Genomic DNA, 20,026 nt, shown 5'->3' with positions numbered 1-20,026 from the left:
GTCCAGTTCTAACTGTTGCTTCTTGACCTCCATACAGCTTTCTCAGGAGGCAAGTAGTGTGGTCTGGTATTCTCATCTCTTTAAGAATTTTCCACCATCTGTTTTGATCCACACAGTCAGAGACTTTAGCATAGTCAGTGAAGCAGAAGTAGATGTTTTTCTGGAACTCCTGCTTTTTTTGATCCAATAGATGTTGGCAATTTGATCTCTGGTTCTTCTGCCTTTTCTAAATCCAACTTGTACATGTGGAAGTTCTCAGTTCACATACTGTTGAAGCCTAGCTTGAGGGATTTTGAGCATCACTTTGCTAGTATGTGAAATGAGCACAATTGTGTGGTACTGTGGTCTTTATGAAACCTTTTTGGACACCTTTGCCATTGACCTTCTTTGGGATTGGAGTGAAAGCTGACCTTTTCCAGAAAGCCTTACTGCACTTGGGTTAACCTAGCATCTCCGCCTTCAGATGCGTACAGAGTTTTCAGGTTCCCTGGTCCATCTTAGCCAACATTTGAGGGAAGAAAAGAGATTTCTCACCAGGGTTTTAGCCCCAGCTCTGCTGTGTGTGCTTTGTGAGGTAGTTATCTCTCTGAACTTGTTTCCTCATCTGGAAAATGGGGTAGTACCGAACCTCCTAACAAAGGGCATTGGGTACCACGGGCCACGAAGGAGTGGTGCATGGAAGGGGCACTGCCCCAAGAGGACAAGGAGAGCCAGCGTCCCGTCTGCTCCTCGGCCAGTGCTCTCCGCTCCGCCTCTGCCCCTCCAGGGCAGGCAGCTTCTGTTTTTTCTCTTCCACATCACCATTTCCTCATTGCAGGACTCTCACTGAGAATCCTGGGCTTCCGGCTCCAAGTAGCCCCTGGAATCAGGGTCAGCCTGTGTTCTCCGCATCTTGGGTAGTGTGGCCCCGCCCTGCCCCTGGGCTGCAAGTACAGGAAGCTTAGTGGAGGGGGAGACCCTGAGGCCTCACCCAAGGCAGGCTGGACTCTGCCGGCAGCTGCAGCCCACCCCTCCTCCCACAGTTGCACCCCAGGCCGCTTAGGTCAAGCAGTGGGTGTGAGCAGAGGTGAGTGGTACAGGGGAAGGGCAGCTCTGAGATAAGGGAGCTTGTGCTCCACAGGACTGTCCTGTGGACGAGTGAAGGTCAGAGTGAAGACCCTCAGGAAGCTGCGTGGGCTGTGCCAGGGTCTGCTGCCTGCAGTGTCTGCTGCCTGGAGTGTGTGCGCCCAGGAGGAGGTTGGGGAAGTGATCTCTGCTCCCAAGGGCAGCAAGTAAGGCCAGAGTGTGGGCCCAACCAGTGCCTGGGGAGGCAGAGGAGTGGGAAAAGATGGAGCGGCCGTGCTTTTCCTCAGGACAGGCAGGCAGGTACTTCTCAGCTGTGGAAGGGCCAGTGCAGAACCTTTTTGCAGGGAGCCTGGACAGAGGGCACATAACAGGCCTGGGGTGGAGCGTGGCCTGAGGCCTGAGGTCTCGTTTGACTCAGCCAGGCCGGCACCTGGGAGGGGAGGACCCAGTGGTCCCAGCGGCTACCCCTCCGTTGCCTGAGCAGCCGCCCCCAGCATGGCTTGGAGCAGGTGGTCACCGCCTCCCAGCGCTCCTGGACGGAGGGCGTCATCAGCCAGGGGTACGGGTGGTGAAACAGGCTTGGGCTGGGGGGGGGGTCCTGCCTTGTCCTGGGGTGCACAGTCATGAAGCTGTCCTTGAACTTGGGTCTGAGTCACCCCAGAGCCCTGCCTTTCCCCTCATACCACACTGCTTTCCTCTGTGTGGTTAGAGGCCCTAAAGTGGGCCAGACACTTCACCCATTCCTTCCCAGTTAGGGCTTCTGCCTCTTGTTCTGGGGTATTATTGGAGAGACCAGGGGCTCGTGGCCTGTCTAGCATAAGTGCTTGGCATTAAGGTGACTGCATAGAGGGGGGTGACCAACCTGCACCTCTCTGGAGCCAACATAAACAGGTAAAAGGTCAGCCTTGTCACGGTGAAAAGGTCAGATTTTGGTGTTTACGGAGCACTAGATGGTCTCCGTGGCCTGAGCAGAGCTCTCTGCTCTCCTGCCCTCTCTGTAAAGCAGCTCTCCCCATGGGTGCATTTAGCTTGTTTATGAAACAGTTGGTGGGGCCCTTTGGGCCCTGCAAGCCCAGCCTTTACACAGCTAGGCCATGCCCTGCACCTCTGGAAGGCACGAAGCCAACCCTCCCACGCCTCAGCAGTTCACTGCCACCATCTCGGGGGCGCTTCCTCCCACAAATGCAAAGAGTGCTCAGTGTTTGATGTGTGTCCCCTCCAGCCCTCTGCAAGCCCGGCCTAAGAGGCGATACTGTTACGGTACACACTGCGCCAAAGCGGAAGTGCTGAGACATCACCAACCTGTGGCTCAGTGGCAAAGAATTGAATCTACCTGTCAATGCGGGAGACACAGGTTCAATCCCTGGGTCAGGAAGATCTCCTGGAGGAAGGCCTGGTAACCCCCTCTAGTAGTCTTGCAGGAAATACCCATGCACAGAGGAGCCTGGTGGGCTTTGGTCCATGGGGTTGCAAAGAGTTGGACACCACTGAAGTGACCGAGCAGCATGCAACTGGTCTTACCAGCCTGTGACTCAGGTCTGCCCAAGCCTCAAAACCTCACCGTTCAGCCTGTTCTGACCCCTCCCCAAGGTCTCTCTCTAGCTGTCGTCAGAGTATTCTCCATGTTTCAGTGGGTGGTTTTGCAACATGTGAGTCAGAAAGGCCACTTTAAGCCTGTTGAGCCCATGCTGGGTCTAATAAACATACACAGACAAGTGACTGACATTTAAAACTCTGTCTCATCCTTGACCACACTTCAGAGGTAAGAAATGCTCCTCTTGTTCTTGGCAGGAGGTTAGAACCCACAGTGAAGAAGCTGGTTTGTTACCATTGGTGTTTTGATAGAGCAGTACCCTCAAAGTTGACAGTCGTAAACTTATTTCCTGTGCTCTGAGCCCACCAGTGATCACCTTTGTTTTATTCAGGAATACTGCATTAAGGTAGAATGTGCCTGAGGGTAGAAGTAGTTTGCAGACATTTTAAAAAGTTTTATTTCTCAGTCATGAAAATCATATGCTATTTGATATGCATGTGTGTGTATAACATATACATTTATACATGATTTGTATGTGAGGCATTGAGTAAGTCAGATTTTAAGAACAAACCCACTGAGGATCCATCTCAGAAGTGCTGCTTAGACTCCTGACAGTCTTCACCCAGCTTTGCACGTTTTCCTAGCCTTCTGTGGCCCACTGGAATCTTCAGCCGACCCTACTTTGCTTTGGCCCATTCGTGTTTCCCAGTGCTAGCCCTTCCAGGATCAAGCAAAGATAGCAGGATTAACCAGCTATCTCTATAAAAACGAAACCCCGAAGGTGTGACAGAACCTGAGCTCATTTCTGTCAGGCACCTGGCGATGAAGGTCTAAGACACCAAGATCAGCGCTGGTTTTCGTGGCTCCTGCTTACCAGCTGTCAGGAAAGTTTTCGGAACTTGGAAACCCAGACTCTTACCTGCCTTCAAGACCTTTGTTGGCCACGTCCCCCTCTTCAACTCTTTTGTCCCAGTCCCATTCCCAGTGAAGGAGAACCTGGGGTCTTGAGAATCACGTCATTTCCTGGTATCAGTATTGTTGGGGTGGAGGAAGGAAAGCCCTCGCAGCTTTCAGACTCCCCTTTGAGCTTAGGCTGGGCTGTGAAAAAGCAGATCTGTTCATGCCTGAGAAGCAGCAGCCCGCCCCAGCTGCAGCATTGGGTAACCTCTCCGTGAGAACCCGCACGCTATACACAAAGCCTGCCTAATCCGGAAGACACAGCCGTGCTCCCGTGACATCTGGGAGCCTCCCCGAGCTCTACAGGTGGAACATGCTGGTGGCCTCCACGTTGTGAGAGGCTGAAGCACTCCTGGAAGTGTCCTCCGAACACGTGTGTTGGCCTGAGACACCCAGGTAAGGGAGGCAGCCTGCGTCTTTCACAAGCTTCCAGAAATTCTTTCGAAACTTGAGGCCAACAAAGGCATAGAGTACAGGGTTAAGGCAGGCACGCAGGTAGGCGATGGCCTCTGTCACCATGACGGCATAGTGGAAGCTGGTCATGGTGTCGTGCTCCCAGCTCGTGCTGCGGATGAGCTTCACGAGGTTGAAGGGCGTCTGGGTCAGCAGGAACACCGCCACCACCAGGAAGATGATCTTCAGAGACTTGTGCTTCCGGAAGCCTCGAGCCTGAAGCAGGGTCTTGATGATGACCGAGTAGCAGCCAATCATGGCAAGCAGTGGCAGGAAGAAGCCCAGGGTCATCTGGATGGCCAGCAGCATGCTGGAAATCTCCTTGTGATAACCGCAGACGGGCTTGTCGTGGTAAAGGACGTTGCCGTAGATGATCTGCGGCAAGGAAACCAGCAGGGAAACCACCCAGATGAATGAGCAGATGGCCTTACCCCAGGCCTTGCGCTTGGCCTGCTGGTTGTAGGCCTTGGTGGCCTGCACCACTGCGACGAAGCGGTCCACGGTGATGCAGGTGAGCATGAGCATGGACGTGTAGAAGTTCAGCGTGTAGATGCCCAGCAGGGCTTTGCACATGATGTTGCCAAAGGCCCACTCGTGGATGCCTGCGTAGGCCCAGAAGGGCAGAGTGCAGACAAACACCAGGTCAGCCAGGGGCAGGTTCATCAGGAACACGTCCGTCAGGCTCTTCAGCTTCTGGTAGAAGACGTAGATGACCAGCACCAGGGAGTTTCCCACCAGGCCGCAGATGAACACCACCACGTACACGCACGGCAGGAAGGACCTGCGGAACCGCAGGAAGTCTTCGTGCCCCTGGCTGCTGTCATGGGAGCTGTTGAAGAGCCCGGAGTCTTCGTAGTCGAACTCAGCCATGTCGTCTGTTCTGCCGGGCCCCTGGGAGTCAGACCACAGGGATTATATGCGTTTGGGTTGCGGGTGACCCCTCCTGTCTTCCCACTGTCCCACTGCCCACATTCAGGGGGCAAATGTGCATGTATGTATGCTAAGTCACTTCAGTCGTGTCCGACACTTTGCAACCCCATGGACTGTAGCCCACCAGGCTCCTCTGTCCGTGGAATTCTCTAGGCAAGAATACTAGAGTGGGTTGCCATTTCCTTCTCCAGGGTATCTTCCCCACCTGGGGATCGAACCTGCATCTCTTAAGTCTCCTACATTGGCAGACGGGCTCTTTACCACTAGTGCCTCCTAGGAAGCCCCCTCCTGTCTTCCCACTGCCCTGTTGCCCACATGTAGGGGGTGAATAGTCAGCTTCTAAACGCTTCCACTGTTCTGCTTGGTAACAGCCCAGGATACTGGGGACAACCTGTTCTGAGAGGAAACTGCTCAGCCAGGGACCCTTAACTTGCGGTAAAGTTCTCGGGACCCCACCCACATTCCAGAAAATCCTGTGCTGAATGGCCTCAGAAGCAGAGGTCGTCACATGGTGAAATGGGGACCACGTCCTTTTGGAAGGACTGCGCCGGTCTTCAGTGGGAAGGCTGTCTTCATCTGCCTGGGCCTCACAGCAGGTGCCCACCCAGCCTCAGCCTCACATTTTATGAGGTTGACCCCTGGACCTGGAATGGTGAAAGCTATGGCAGTATCCCCCTTAGAGGGGGGTCCACCTTGATGGGCCTGGAAACCAAGAGGAGTTTGGTCCTTTCTGCCCCAGGTGGCCCGTTCATCCTGCCTCATCTTCCTGTGATGGGGAGACGGGTCGGGGAAGAGCCCAGGCTGCCCAGTGCTTTGGCCGAGTGGCTTCCTGCCCAGGGAACTGGGCGGTACTCCCAACCCCAGCCTTCCATTTCCTTGTCCTTTCCTTGTGTATGATATTGCACCCTCAGGGCCTCTTTGATCTTCGGGAATCTCTTCAGGGTGGATTACCTGAGAAGGGAACCTTGCTGTAGCTTTCACAGCCAACAGTGTGGGGCTGAGGGGTCTCCTTTAACAAACAGAAGAGCTGATGGAAATGGGGTGACTGGCGGTGGGCTGCCACCAACAGGGCCGGTGGGCAGCCTTGCAGTGGGGCTGCTTATAGCAGAGACCGAATAGCTGTCTTTCTTGCCTGGGGTTCCTCGCCCTTCAAGATTATCACCCCCTGTGACCCTGCTCTGGGCCCTGTGACCCCGCTGGGGACCGTGGACCAGCCCCAGGGGTGATGTAGTCTGGGGTGGGAGCAGGGGCAGCTGCGGCAGCATCAGCCTTGGGGGGCCAGGTCAGCCCCCTGGTGGGCCAGGTCAGTGACCCGCAGACACTCAGCACGCAGAGGCTCTTGCAGTGACTAGTGCCATAACCCACTGGTACCTCAAGGAGAAATTTAAGAACAGGCCTTCGTCCAGCAAAGGCAGAATATCAACCGGCCAGATAAGAGGGTGCGAGAGAGATGATTCTCCTTTTGGTCTCCTCAGAGACTTGACTTTTCCCCATGCTGGGTCCTGACTGGAAGGGATGTCCACCTTAGAGCTACCACATTGGTTGTTCGTGGGGTCAAAGCACCCTCTTGCTCCAAGACAGGACCTTGCCTTTGGGCTAGGACTGCTCAGTGCTAAGTCCCTCCTCCTGGACCACAAACCATTGGCTCTAAGAGCGAAAGGCCAGGGGGAGGCGTTGTGCCCCACCGTCTCTGGGCTGTAGGTTAAGTGGGTCCCGCAATGATGTGTCTGTATTACTGCTTCACACAGGGGCAAAAACATTTATCATTTAGAATGTGACGTTGAAAGTAATGTCACATCTCCTTTATTGCTTGACTTACTCTTCCCTTTAAAAAATGCATTACACTGCCATTGCAGTTTCCTCAGAGGACCCATGCAAATTCATTTGTAACAGTTGGTAAACTTAAACAGTATTTAACAGATTGGGACTGCATGGTTGTGTGCAGATGGAGTATTAAAAATGACTTTCCCTTCTAGAAATATTAAAAGCACTCATTTCTTTATTTTCTCTAACCAGAGTCCTAGGTTGGTTTGTGAAAATTTTAAAAATAATAATATATCCAACTTTGGAAATAGTAAATATTTGATAATGAATAAACAAAATATAATCTAGGCATAAAATAGAATATGACTGAAACGTTTAGGAAGCACCCTTGACTTTGGAAAACACAGTGCATTAAATTTTTTTATTGGAGCATAGCTGATTCACTGTGCTGTGTTAGTCTCAGCTGTACGGCAGAGTGAGCCAGTTACACATGTACATATGTCCACTCTGTTTTTAGATTCTTTTCCCTCATAGGCCATTACAGGGCATTGAGTAGAATTCCCTGTGCTATATAGTAGTGTGTATATATCAACCCCTGTCTCCCAATTTCTGCCCCCCAACATATATTTAAATTGCTCAAAACAATGTAAGCACAAAGTAGGTATGTAAATACTGTTGGCTGTTACTATTACAATGAATAGATGACAAAGTGAATGTGAAATCGATCATGATCTCAACCTTCTTTGATCAGAAACCCCTTTGAGACTCTCATAAAAGCTGCACATCGTGCAGTTATGATGTACATACATGCCTGCAATTGCAGGGATTCGTGAACTCTAAATCCCTCTGTTCCATATTCCATGGACCTTATTTAAGAACCTATGATAAGCTCTGTGGTTTTCACAAAATGTTTTTTAAAACGAACAAAAATTACATTTTATCAGCAGTTCACCCCTGACTGGTAGAATTAGTAGTGACTTATTTCCCTTCCTCATTTAAAATATTTTTGTATTTTCAAAAGCTGTTACAGTTGTGTATTGATGAACGTAGAGAAAAGAAAGTAAACCAAAAGCTAAGATAACAACGGTCCTATAAAATGGGAAAGAAACAAAAAAAAGGGAAAAAGAGATTAGTCAATGAACAAACATGGGTAGCTAGCCTCTTCTTATCTCCTAGGGAAGGTGTGATTATGCCATTCCTATCAGCATCTTGCTTAGTTTTTTAGTTTAGTTCCTCAGTCGTGTCTGACTCTTTGCGACCCCCTGGACTGTAGGCTACCAGGCTCCTCTGTCCATGGGATTCTCCAGGCAAGAGTACCGGAGTAGGTAGCCATTTCCTTCTCCAGAGGATCTCCCCGACCCAAGGATCAAACCGAGGTCTCCCACACTGCAGGCACATCATGTTAGCAGCATCACATTACAGAAACAGATGAAGTCACAGTCCTCTAGCCCCCTGGCAGCAAGTGGCTGAGCTGGAGTTTGAGCCAAGAGCAGTTGAACTTGAAAACCCGGGCGCTTGACACTGTACCACACTGCAGGCAGGACTCAGAATCCCCCCAAAACGTAGGGTTAGCCCCTCTTTTAACTATAAAGAAAAAGGTAAATGACTCACCGGTGGAGCTGCTCTTTCAGTTTGTTAATCAGACAAGGTTGCTCACAGCAGCAAGGTCTGCCTTCGTCTCTGATGTGGTCCGGGTTTCCGTTGAGTAATTGTGAAGAGTCCTCAGTTGGTGATGATAGGACACCCAGCCCTTCCCCATCTTGCAGGTCAGAATCCACATGACCCAGCCTGCAGCCGTGTAATTTTGGGGTCAAAGAGACGAAGCAGTGGCTCTGATGCTGCACAACCCCCGCATCCTAGCTGGGGTCTTACCATTTTACCAGGATCTGAGAGGGTTTTAATTTGTAAACTGAAGGGGAGCCATGCGCAGGTCTGGCCCTGGTAGTCCACTGAAGATGGTGGCATTTATACCCTAAAATTATTTCGTTCACTAGTCGTAGGTTCCTTTGGAGCAGTTTGGGTCTGAACCAATGCAAAGTTGATGCTATGGCCTGGGTTCTGTGTGTGGGCACCTCCAACATATGTAACAGCCCTGATCCCCATAGCAACCCTGCAAGTAGGTATTATCCTATTTTATAGTTGGGAATACAGAGGACCATAGCCAGAGAATAGCCCTCACGGACTCCAAGCCAATAACTGCCACTTCCAGGCTGCAAGCCCAGGTGTCTTTCATCGCCAGGCCAGTGGGCCAGATGGCTTCTAGCGATGGGTCTGCCAGAGGGCCTGATGAAGCCCTGCCTCCTAAACCCACCCCACTCGGGTGGTGCTCACTGCCCTGCTTCTCATGGCTAGGATCACCAGTGAACAGGCTGAACCAGATCCTGAAGGACCTGTCTGTCTCAACAAGACACCCCTTCACAGGGAGCCAGCCTCACATTTTGGAGTCTTTGAGCTTTGAGAGAAGACTTCCTCCCAGCAACAAGCCAACCGTGTCACTTAGGCCCAGTTCACAGGGTGATGACAGAAGGGCCTGAACCTGGTCAAACACGCTGACTTGGCTGTGCTTGTGCCCCTCAGCATGTCCTCCCTGGGGAGAAACAGCCCGGTGCCCTCCGTGAGTGCGTACATGCTTGGGAGGGACGAGAGATGTGTATCTCATAGAGAGCGTGACTGTACTTGTCATAAGCATTCTCCAGTGGAGAGTTCTCCAGTAGAAAACTCACAACTAAATTAGAGCCCCTCCCAGTTTGAGGGCCAGAATTTTATTTCTGTTGTCATCCAATTTGGAGTGTCAGTTGCTTTTCTTTGAAACAAAACTGAACTTCTTGACGGCAAGTACCCAATCATATGTCTTGGGTTTTCCCCCAGAACATGCAAACAGTTCCTGAACAGAATCAGGGAAGAATGAAAGGGCCGTGGCAGCTGTGCCCACCACAGGCTCTCTTGGGGTCAGACTCTTGACCCATTCCCTTTTCCTGAACGCCTGACATTCTGGAGCCAGAGCCTTGGTTCTGGCGGCAACTCCGGGACCAGGGATGGGGCAGTGGCTGCTGGGAGAGGAGTAACTGCCAGGCGGTGGTGGGTGGTAGGGGCTGTGGAAGATGAGTGGAAGGACCCTCAGGAAAGCAGCCGAACCAGCGGGCAGCAGTGGCAGGTCCGCGGTGAGGAAAGGGTTGTGGATCTTTGTGTTTCGATCAGCCCATGGCTACCAAGCAATCAGACTGCAAACCAGAAGCGCCCTTCTTCACTCGGTTTGTCAGCAGGAAGGAAGCCAAAGCCAAAAGAAAAACTGGTAAGAGTTTAAAAGTCAAGTAAAAAGATGCACCCAAGCCCCACAGTCACCGTGGCCCACCGTGTGGCTTAGCCTCTCCTTCCAGACCCGAGCTGTTCAGCAGAACCTTCTGGAATGCTGGGCGTGCCCAGTGTCCGCGTGTCCAACAGGCAAGTGTAGGTATCAGGCACTTGGAGTGTGGCCACTGCAACCATGGAGCCAAGCTTTGAGTTTTGTTTTAATTCTGATGAATTTAAGCAGCCACATGAGGCCAGTGGTACTGTACAGTACTGGGCAGCACAGTTGTAAAGCAGAGACCTCCCCAGTTCACAGGAGGCCCCGTGTAACAGTCAGAGAAGCACTCCTAACTGCTGACCTGGCCTGGCGGAGGGGTGGGTGGGGCCTCTGAGGAAGGCTGTCAGCAGGACATGCAGGCCAGGAGGATCTCTAGGCTCCATGCCTTCCTCAGACAACCTAAGCTGCCAGGAGTCTGCTCCTCGGGCACTTGGCAGGATTGAAGTTAAAGAAGCAAGTAGCTGAGGCGTTTTGATTTGTGACAGGAAAATACTGTAGATTCCAGCTGCAGATACTAAGCTGGAGAGAGCCCCACTGTGACCCCTCGTCCAGGCAGGCCTGGTCCCTGGACCACCTTGCTGGGGACTTCCTCACCATCCTTGCCTGTGGTCATCAGCTTATTCTTGCTTGCTTCTGAAGCGGAGCAAGCCTTGCTCATGTCCTTGAGGACATTACAGACAGAAAACCACGTTGGCTGTGTGCAGGGCAGGTGCCCAGGCCAAATGTGGCAGGGGTGGCCAAGACGACCACCCCCAAGAGTGCAAGGTGACAGATATACGCGCCTCAGTACAGGTTCCACTTGACTGACCACAGGCTCAGGAACGGAAACTCAGATGGACAGGAAGGGGTGACGTGCCATCAGCCACAGAAGGCCACCATAGCTAGCAGTCGGCTCCCACAGCCAGAGCAAGGGGAGGAGGAAAGTCACTTGTGGACAGTGAGCTTTTCTGAAACATCTCAGTGGCAACAAAAGGAGAGAGGGTGCCCCCTAGTGGCCTTGCATTTGTCCCCTGTCCTCAAACTTCAAAATCCCTTGACATCTTCCAGCAGAGTTGCTTGAACGTTTTCTGCTGCGTCCCACAGGCAGAAATTTACATGACTACCCAGGTGTGTATGTGTGTAGACATAAACTCAGACAAGAGCTTCTTAAAAACAGTGCTTATCCTTACCACATGCAACGTGATGCAAAAATGTGTTGACATCTTCTATTTTATTTTTAATATGCATCACAACTTACTCAGCTGTTTCACAATTCACTGATTGGGTTGTAACCCACAGTTTGAAGAGCCATTGAAAGGACAGTCTGTGTCCCTAATCATCGCCTTTGAGGCTGCATCACCCACCCATGCACACTTCCCCCTCCCCCACCGCCCTCCACCCACCCGTCACAGAGCTCCCTGACACGGGGCCTCAGCCAGAACTGGCAACGGTCGTGGGACCTACTCTGGTAATACTTGCAGGTAATCAGGTTGTCTGTGTCATGATGGTCAGAGAGTTGAGGAGATGGAGGAGGAGAAGAAATAGTAGATTAGTACTTCTTTTTTTTATCGCACCCCACGGCTTGTGGGATCTTAGTTCCCCAACCAGGGATTGAACCTGTGCCTCCTACAGTGGGAGCAGAGAGTCGCTACCACTGGACCACCAGGGAAGTCCCAGCATCTTTTTTTAATTATTATTATTTTTTTAATCGTTTGGCTTTTCTTTTTTAAAAATTCTTTTTTCATGTTTACATTTAGGTCTGTGATCCATTTCTGAGTTAATCTCTTGTATATGGTGCAAAGTATGATCAGTTGTTGTCACTGCCCTTTTGCATAGAGGTATTCAGATTGTTTTCTAGCACCATTATCACATGGCGTGTGGGATCTTAGTTCCCCAATTAGGGATTGAACCCATGCCTACTGCATCAGAAGGTGAAGTCTTAGCCCCTCTGGGAAGTCCCCTGATGTCCTTTATTCTTAATGCAAGAAAACTGAGAGAAGGAACCACATTTTTCAGCATTCGTTTTGCGTGTTATTTATCTCTCTCATTTATGGCACTTGCACTTTGGACAAGGTTGAGAGCAAATGAAACGAGACAGGCTGACTGGCCCTGGGACTCCCCGCTCCTCTGCCCTGTCCCCCTGCTTCCCCAGCTATTAAGCGGAGGTTGGATGGGAGGATTCTTTGAGCTGCTTCCCGCACTAACATTCTGTGATGGCAGTGTGGGAATCTGGAAGCCAGCGGTTGAAAGATGAACAGGAAGGAGGTGTTGGACAGGGAGGAGGTCAGAGGTGGGCTGGGCCGAGGAGGAGAAGGAGTGACAGACCTGCCCTTGGTGGCAGCAGGCACTTCAGGACACATTCTTGCTGCACCTTCCCTGGGAACAGTGCCCGCCAGAGCGAGCCCGGCTCCTTCCGGCCAGTGGAATGCCTTCTCCAAATCCTTTAAAACTTACAGCCTTTGTAAGGCAGCAGAACTGGAGTCCAGCTGATTCCATCTCCTCCCTTTTAGAGAGGAGAACATGGAGAAGGAAGTGGCTCGCCAAGAGTCACAGTTAGTCATAAAGCCAAGACTGGACCCACCTTGGAGTGATGCCCACCCCTTCCGCCTGCGTGACACACACACACACACACACACACACACGTGTGCGCGCCATACACATGCGCGCACCACACACACACACACACACACGCACGCGCGCGCCATACTCCCTCTAGATCCACACCAAGCCCCAGCCAGAGGGTGCCCACTGCTCGCACCTCAGGGCGCTCAGACCCGAGGGTAGGGTGTCTGCGGACAGGCTCTCCCACCAGTCATGGGCTGAGAGAGACTGCACGGACATCCCTGGCCAGACACCTGGGCGCTACTGGGTGTCTGATTATCTCGGGAGCCCTGGAGGCCCCCTCCATGCCAGCCGCCACCAGCACCCTCACAGCAGCGCCCTGAGCAGCTTGTCACAGTCAGTGGTCTCGGCCCCCCAGCAGTAGACAGGAGCAGGGAGGGAAGTGGGGCCATATGATGGGGCAAGCAGCGGCCCAGCCTCGTGGGGAGCAGGTGTGGCCTCCAGCTGTCTGAAGGAAGCCAGGTCTCCTTCAGAGGTTTCCTGAGAAGACAGAGGTCCCTCTTGTGCCGGGCTGTCCTCCAGAGAGAGAGGCTGTGTAAGTTGGCAGGCTGCAGTCCACTTTGTGTGTAAGAGAATCCCGTTCAAGGTAAAGGGGCTGTGGGTTGTCCTCAGGCGTGGCTCTGCTAACCCATGCCCGCCACCCCATGAGCAACTCAGTCTTCCTTCTTTGGGATCTGTCCCCGATTCTTCTCTTGACTTCGTCAGCTTTCCCTCTGCCCTCTCATCCTGAACTTATACACTAACGATTCACTCCCCCGTGTATATTTCTCAGCAAGTGTCATGGACGTGCTTTGATTCCTGCAGACGGCTGTGACCTGTCCTTTGGGGCAGGGACAGTCCCGCCGCAGCCCCTGTTTGCAAGATCTTGTGGGCCAGGGGGAGATGAGACCTCTGCAGATGGGCAAGGCCCAGCGTGACCGGGGCTGTGACCGGGGTGGGGATGAGTCCCCGGTGCAGGAGCGCGGGGTGTGGGAGCCGGTGGCTGCCGCGTGTGTCACAGCCCCTTGGGGAGGTACCGGGCTCCGCCCCAAACTCCCAGTGTGCCGTGGTTACTGCCGTGCACTGCGTGTTGCACAGACATCCCTGCCCCCAGAGCTGCGTGAGAGCCAGTGAGGCCTGTGTGTCCCCATCAGTGACCCGTGGCCACTGACATCACAACCAGCAGGCGCCAAGGAGCGGCGACTCGGGAGGCTTTAAAAACGGTCCGTGGGAACGCTAGATTTAAAACTCGGGAGGTGCCTGTACTGCAGGACATCTCAGAATTTACTGTGTGAGAACGCTGTGAGTTTCGGAGGAAGAGTCCGGGGTGCCCCTCCCCAAGCACTGGTGTTCCGCAGAGCACACTTTGGGTACCACGGCACCTCGTTCCTGCCAGGCAGCTCCAGCAGCTGGTTCTCCGGACGGCGGACCATGGTGGGAGGGAAGAGGAGACGTGGCGTGGGTCTGCCCGCCTTGTCCGAGGGGCCCCCGCCACCTCCCTCTCGACCCGTGCCACTTCCTGCCCCTCACCCTGTCCTTGTTCCTCGGGGAGGGGCCAGAGCAGGCTCGTGGAGTCAGGCACAGGCACTGTGAAGTCGGCATCCGTGGTGCTGGGCACGTGCCCCACGGCTGTAACTGCTGGCGTGGGGGAGGAGGGCAGCCCGTTTGTGCCGGGCAGACACTGGGAGGTCACTGCGGCCCTGTTGTCCTCCCGCAGCTCGCTGTCCTGCCTGGCCCCCGTGGCTCCCCAGACACAGGGTCTGCGTGCTCTGTCCCGGCGTCCGTGATCGGAAGGGCTCCCCGTGTGTTCTGGGGATGGCTACTGGACTCCAGTGAGACTTCAGGCCTATGTGCTGACTGCTAGCCGACTGTGTTTGTGACATTTCAGGGATACCACGTCCACCTCGCTCACCCCTGAGGATGCTGAAGACATGCCCGTGGGGCAGGATTCCGAAATCTGCTTGCTGAAGTCGGGAGAACTGATGTAAGTGGTGGGCCCTAGCTGGCCTTGCTGGCGTGGTGGTGGGGGGAGGTCACAGTTGGGGAGGAGAGGAGGAACGCCAGAGGAGGCCTGGCCTTTCCACGTGCCCCCTGGAGACACCCCTGTGTGCGGACTGGGCACCCACACTGGCTTTCTGTTTCCCTTTCTTCCTCTTTGCATTTTTGGTAAGATTTATATATAGTAAGATTGCCCGGTTATAGTGTACAGTGCTTAGATTTAGAAAGATGATACAGTGTGATCACTGAGTATCTGGAGCCCCTACGTCCTGCTTGGTCCGAGGCTTATACAACCTCAGGCCCCCGTGCCCAACCAGCTCTACTCCCTGTTCTGCCAAAGAGGAAGCCTTGATCCAGAAAAGAAAAATGACTGCCCCTGCCCCGCATGTGACCAGAGTGAAGATATAGAACAGTCCCATCACCCTGGAAGGCGTCCCTGTTCTCTTGTAGTCATTTTTCCTGCACTTCTGTGGCCTCTGTATATTACAAGGTGGTGCTTACTGTGGAAGAAAAAATGGCCCCTCAGTTTTAAATAGAAAGCAGTAAGAAGTTAAGAAGAAGGCGTTGCCATACAGATATGTGAGGGAACGCATTCAGGCAGAGGGAACAGTCGGCGCACAGCCCCCGGGGCAGGATGGTGTCTGGTGTATATTCAAGGAGTCCAGGAAGGGCCGTGTGACTGGAGCAGAAAGCGGGCAGAACCTGGGTGAGAGGGGACAGGGCCTGCGCCACACCAGGCCTTCTGGGCCATGGTGAGGGCTTTTAATCTGAGGGAGAGAGAGCTTTCTGTTAGATTCGGGTTAGAAGCATGACTTAACCTAACTGACTTTAGAAACAGGGTCACTCTGGTTGCCACCTGAAGAAAGACTCTGCAGGGACGGAAGTAGGGAGACCTGCAGAATTTCCGTTTGTAATGTGAGTGCTGTAGACAACAGGCTTTTCTAAGATTACGTTTGAGCAGAGATGGCTAACCCTTACCATCTTCTTGTTAGCATCTCCCTTGGCGAGACTGAGCATTGTCCTCTCACGGAGCAGGTGAGGTCTGGAAAGTGAAAAAAGATTAAGGGCACAATCCAGGTCCCTGGATGCAAGGACAGAATTCTGGAACGTAAAATGATGAAATGACCCGGCATCAGTGGGGCACCCTGTCAGAGTGAGTGATGCAGCAAGATCTCCAGGTTATGAGACCTCTTCTCCACAACAGACCCCTCTGCCTACTCTCAGATTCTTGAAAATTGTTAATATTGGACAAGACCTTCTTTTTCTTCTCACTATCAGTTCAGTTCAGTTCAGTCGCTCAGTCGTGTCCGACTCTCTGCGACCCCATGAATCACAGCACGCCAGGCCTCCCTGTCCATCGCCAACTCCCAGAGTTCACTCAAACTCATGTCCATTGAGTCAGTGATGCCATCCAGCCATCTCATCCTCTGTCGTCCCCGTCTCCTCCCACCCTCAATCTTTCCCAGCATCAGGGTCTTTTCAAATGAGTCATCTCTTCATATCAGGTGGCCAAAGTACTGGAGTTTCAGCATCGGTCCTTCCAATGAATGTTCAGGACTGATTTCCTTTAGGATAGACTGGTTGGATCTCCTTGCAGTCCAAGGGACTCTCAAGAGTCTTCTCCAACACCACAGTTCAAAAGCATCAATTCTTTGGCACTCAGCCTTCTTTATAGTCCAACTCTCAGATCCATACATGACCACTGGAAAAACCATAGCTTTGACTAGAAGGACCTCTGCTGGCAAAGTAATGTCTCTGCTTTTTAATATGCTGTCTAGGGTAGTTATAATTTCTCTTCCAAGGAGTAAGTGTCTTTTAACTTCATGGCTGCAGTCATGATCTGCAGTGATTCTGGAGCCCCAAAAAATAGTTTGTCACTGTTTCCACTGTTTCTCCATCTATTTGCCATGAAGTGATGGGACCGGATGCCATGATCTTAGTTTTCTGAATGTTGAGCTTTAAGCCAACTTTTTCACTCTCCTCTTTCACTTTCATCAAGAGGCTCTTTAGTTCCTCTTCACTTTCTGCCATAAGGGTGGTGTCATCTGCATATCTGAGGTTATTGGTATTTCTCCCAGCAATCTTGATTCCAGCTTGTGCTTCATTCAGCCCAGCGTTTCTCATGATGTACTCTGCATAGAAGTTAAATAAGCAGGGTGACGATATACAGCCTTGACATACATATTCCTTTCCCTATTTGGAACCAGTCTGTTGTTCCATGTCCAGTTCTAACTGTTGCTTCCTGACCTGCATACAGATTTTTCAGGAGGCAGGTTAGGTGGTCTGGTATTCCCATCTCTTCCAGAATTTTCCATTTTTAACTATAATCAGCCAAAAAGCTAATTTAACACATGAAAAAATGGTCCATGGAATTTTTCACGAGTGAATGAGCTGTATCAGAGCTGTTCTTTAGAGTATTTTGGATTTTTGATCATCAGTTAGTCTTCTCATCTGCAAAGCTTGGCCAGTATTCCCAGCCACCTGTACCCCTTTGGAACCTTTAGCACCACCCCTTGCACCCCTGTGCAGTCTTAGGCAAGTTACCTACCCTCCCTGAATTTTGGTTTCCACCCCTGTGTTAAAGCGGCAGTAGTATTTTTCTTCACAAAAGGCAGGCCGGGCTAGTGGAAAGGCAGTGGCTTTGGCTCAGACCTGTGTGGACCTAAGCATGGTCTTTCTGAGTCTTTTTGAACCCTAGCTTCCTCGTGTGTAGACGAGAATAAACCCGAAGCTGGCTAGCAGAGTTGGGAAGGAGCGAGGAGAGGAGAGGAAGGCCACCCGCTCCCAACCTGCAGCTCCTCTCTGGAGGCCCCACCTTCGTGGCCTTGGTCACCTGCTGCCTCGGGATTTGCAGAGCTGCAGGGGGCGTGGCCCCTAATGATTGAGACTTTGCCCTTCCAGGCAGGTTTTTTCTCTGATGTAATTCTCACACCAGCCAGAGGCAGGCGTGGTCGTCCCTGGCTGCAGCCTGAGGCTGAGCCCTGTGGCAGGAACCAGCACCGTGCCCTCTGTCCCCAAACCTTTAAGCTTTTGGAACTGGCTGTTAATCCGGCTAATGAGAGGGAGAAGAGGGACACGGCCCCCAGAGACCTATCCCCAGGGCCCTCATCCTACCCTGCATTAGCAACTCTAGGGTGTTTGCATTTAAGAAATGCATGTCAGGGTGCCCCCTTGAAATCTCGAGGCAGGTCCCGGATTTCTGCTGAAAAGAGAGATCACCGACAGAAAGGGCAGGAAGTTTGAGGTGACGGTGTGCACTCTGCGGGTACACAGCAGGTAGAAGCAGGGGAGTGGAGAACTGGGAGGAGAAAGAGAGTGGCCCCCTGGGCAGAGGGCTGCCGCAGGGGCGCTGTGGGAGCTGAGGCCTCGCACACACTTCCTGCCCTCGAGGGGCTCAGAGCGGCCCGGGCGTCTCAGTTCCCGCCAGCTCGCAGGGACCTCACCAGCTCCTTGAAGACAAGGATTGTCGTCTGTATTTTTCACTCCTGTGTCCCCAGTGCCTCGAGCTATGCTAGGCATCTATTAATAGTTAAGTGCTCAGGAAATAGCTGATGGCCTGGGCTGCGTATTAGGGTTTCTCCCACTATTAAGCATGTCAGTCATGGTGACCAAAGGCTTGGCCAGCCTTCAGCAGCCTCTAGCTGTCTCCAGTCACCTCTGAGTTACAGGCAACATGGCCAGTGGACTCAGGCGCTTTCCCCGCTGTGTTTAAGCCCCTCTCTGCATTCACGTTTCAGGATAAAATTACCCCTCACAGTGGAAGAGATCGCCAACTTCGGGGAAGGCAGCAGGGAGCTGTTCGTGAGGTCCAGTACCTACAGCCTCATCCCCATCACCGTGGCCGAGGCAGGCCTCACCATCAGCTGGGTCTTCTCCTCTGACCCCAAGAGTATCTCCTTCAGCGTGGTCTTCCAGGAGGCCGAGGACACGCCGCTGGATCAGTGTAAGGTGAGGCCGGCTCCCTGCCAGCAGGATGCCTGGACAGCCCTTCCCTGGACTGTTCTGAGAAGGACACAGAGGGAAACCAGGGTGGAAAAACCCACTGGCCTGCATCAGGCAGAGCAGGCAACACAGCTGGGCTTGTCCAGTGGGGCTGGAAGGGCCTGAGAGCTGTCTCCCTCATCTGAAGGCCGTTCCTGGGTCAGCTTCAGACAGACCTCGGGATAGGTCGGTAGGTGAAACTGAAAGGAATATAGTTGTGTGACTCAGGTTAAGGGTCGTATTTTAAGAGAGTCGTGGAGAGCAAGAGTGAGTCACCACGGGAGGTGGTGACCAAGATCTCTGCTTCCAGTTTTGAGCTTAGGGCATTCAGCATCTCACTTCAGATAGGTCAAAAGAGACTCATAGCCTTTGTGTCAGTTGGGTGGTTGGGTTGGGAACCTTGGTAGCAGACACCAGTTCATAAACTCCTAAGAAATCCTAAGCATGTGACGTTTACTGGGTGGCACCATCGTCCTCAATTTTGGTTGCACTTTAGAAACACCTGGGAAATGTTTTTAAATGCACTTCTGAGTCCATAACCCAGACCCCCAAATCAAAATCACTCAGGGGGACCCAGGCATCCGTGGGTGATCCCAGTGGGCACCAAGGTTGAGAGTCACTGGTCTCGATCGAGGGGAAGAAGTGAGGAGAAAGGCTGGGGTGGAGAGCAGGGCCCAGGACAGTGGATAGCGCTCGGTGGGCCGCGAGTAGCCGGGAGCTAGCCGATGGGGTGGCCCCATCCATGGAGATGTTGACACATCTCCATTTTCTAAGAATGAACCCGGAGAGGAGCAATTTGAAGTGGTGTGAAAGAAGCCTTCTGTGAAGTGTCTGTGATGACATCCACTAGTCCCTCATACGTGTAGTTCTCGGGGTGTCCTAAGGGACTCAAGTCGTGGTCTGGGGAGGGCCCAGAGCCCCAGGAGGACCAGGCTTCCCACTCCGGCTCCAGCACCCACGTGGCAGATGTCTGTCCCTCTGGGTTTGCTCTCCTGCCCTCCCTGTCCTGCTCATTACAGATTGCTTTGTCATGTCTCTCCTCTTCTGATTTGTGCCTAAAATTGAAATCTGGTCCCCTGAGTTGGCCTTCTTGATCGGAGTTTCATACTCGTTCTTATTTAAAAACTGCCCTGCCCCTCTTTTCCTTTCGGTGGCTCATGACCTCAGCGCACATGTAGGGAACCCTTCCTTCCTGAGCAGTTCTGAACATCCACCTGGGAGGTCCTGGGCCTGTGGTCAGAGAGTGGTTTCAGGCTCAGCCATGCCACCTGGGCATGCATCTTAGTCCATGAGGCAGGTCTTAGTCCCAGTCTGCCAGTAAGGAAACTCAGGTGCAGAGCAGCCTGCCTGGGCAGTTGGTCGAGCACCTTAAGCAGTGGGCTTGTCAGCTCTGCACTAACAAACAGCTGCACTGCCCA

General features: G+C 52.6%; 2 protein-coding genes across 3 annotated transcripts in view; one reads left to right on the top strand and one right to left on the bottom strand.

Annotated features, from left to right (window-relative positions):
• The window catches only part of FYCO1 (FYVE and coiled-coil domain autophagy adaptor 1), an 82,936-nt gene that overhangs the window by 48,623 nt on the left and 14,287 nt on the right, over positions 1-20,026 (top strand). For both annotated transcript variants that reach the window (XM_055413622.2, XM_055413623.2), the window contains exons 15-16: positions 14,518-14,613; positions 18,365-18,575. In XM_055413622.2, the coding sequence (XP_055269597.2) occupies positions 14,518-14,613; positions 18,365-18,575 (307 nt within the window). The remainder of the gene's footprint in view (positions 1-14,517; positions 14,614-18,364; positions 18,576-20,026) is intronic.
• Positions 3,143-8,450, bottom strand: CXCR6 (C-X-C motif chemokine receptor 6). Its single transcript, XM_055413626.2, has 2 exons — positions 8,315-8,450; positions 3,143-4,900 (listed from the first exon to the last, which is right to left on the bottom strand). Exon 2 carries the CDS (start codon positions 4,877-4,879, stop codon positions 3,857-3,859), a length of 1,023 nt encoding a protein of 340 aa, XP_055269601.2. The 5' UTR covers positions 4,880-4,900; positions 8,315-8,450; the 3' UTR covers positions 3,143-3,856.

The sequence above is a fragment of the Moschus berezovskii genome, chromosome 24, assembly GCF_049115385.1.
Source record: "Moschus berezovskii isolate FMDL1 chromosome 24, NW_MosBer_1.0, whole genome shotgun sequence".
Lineage (NCBI taxonomy): Eukaryota > Metazoa > Chordata > Mammalia > Artiodactyla > Moschidae > Moschus > Moschus berezovskii.
Note: the sequence above shows the minus strand (reverse complement) of the source record. Positions and strands in the feature narration are given on the sequence as shown.

Coding starts and splice junctions, on each gene's coding strand:
- CXCR6 (XM_055413626.2), bottom strand. CDS start 4,879: ATGGCTGAGTTCGACTACGAAGACTCCGGGCTCTTCAACAGCTCCCAT.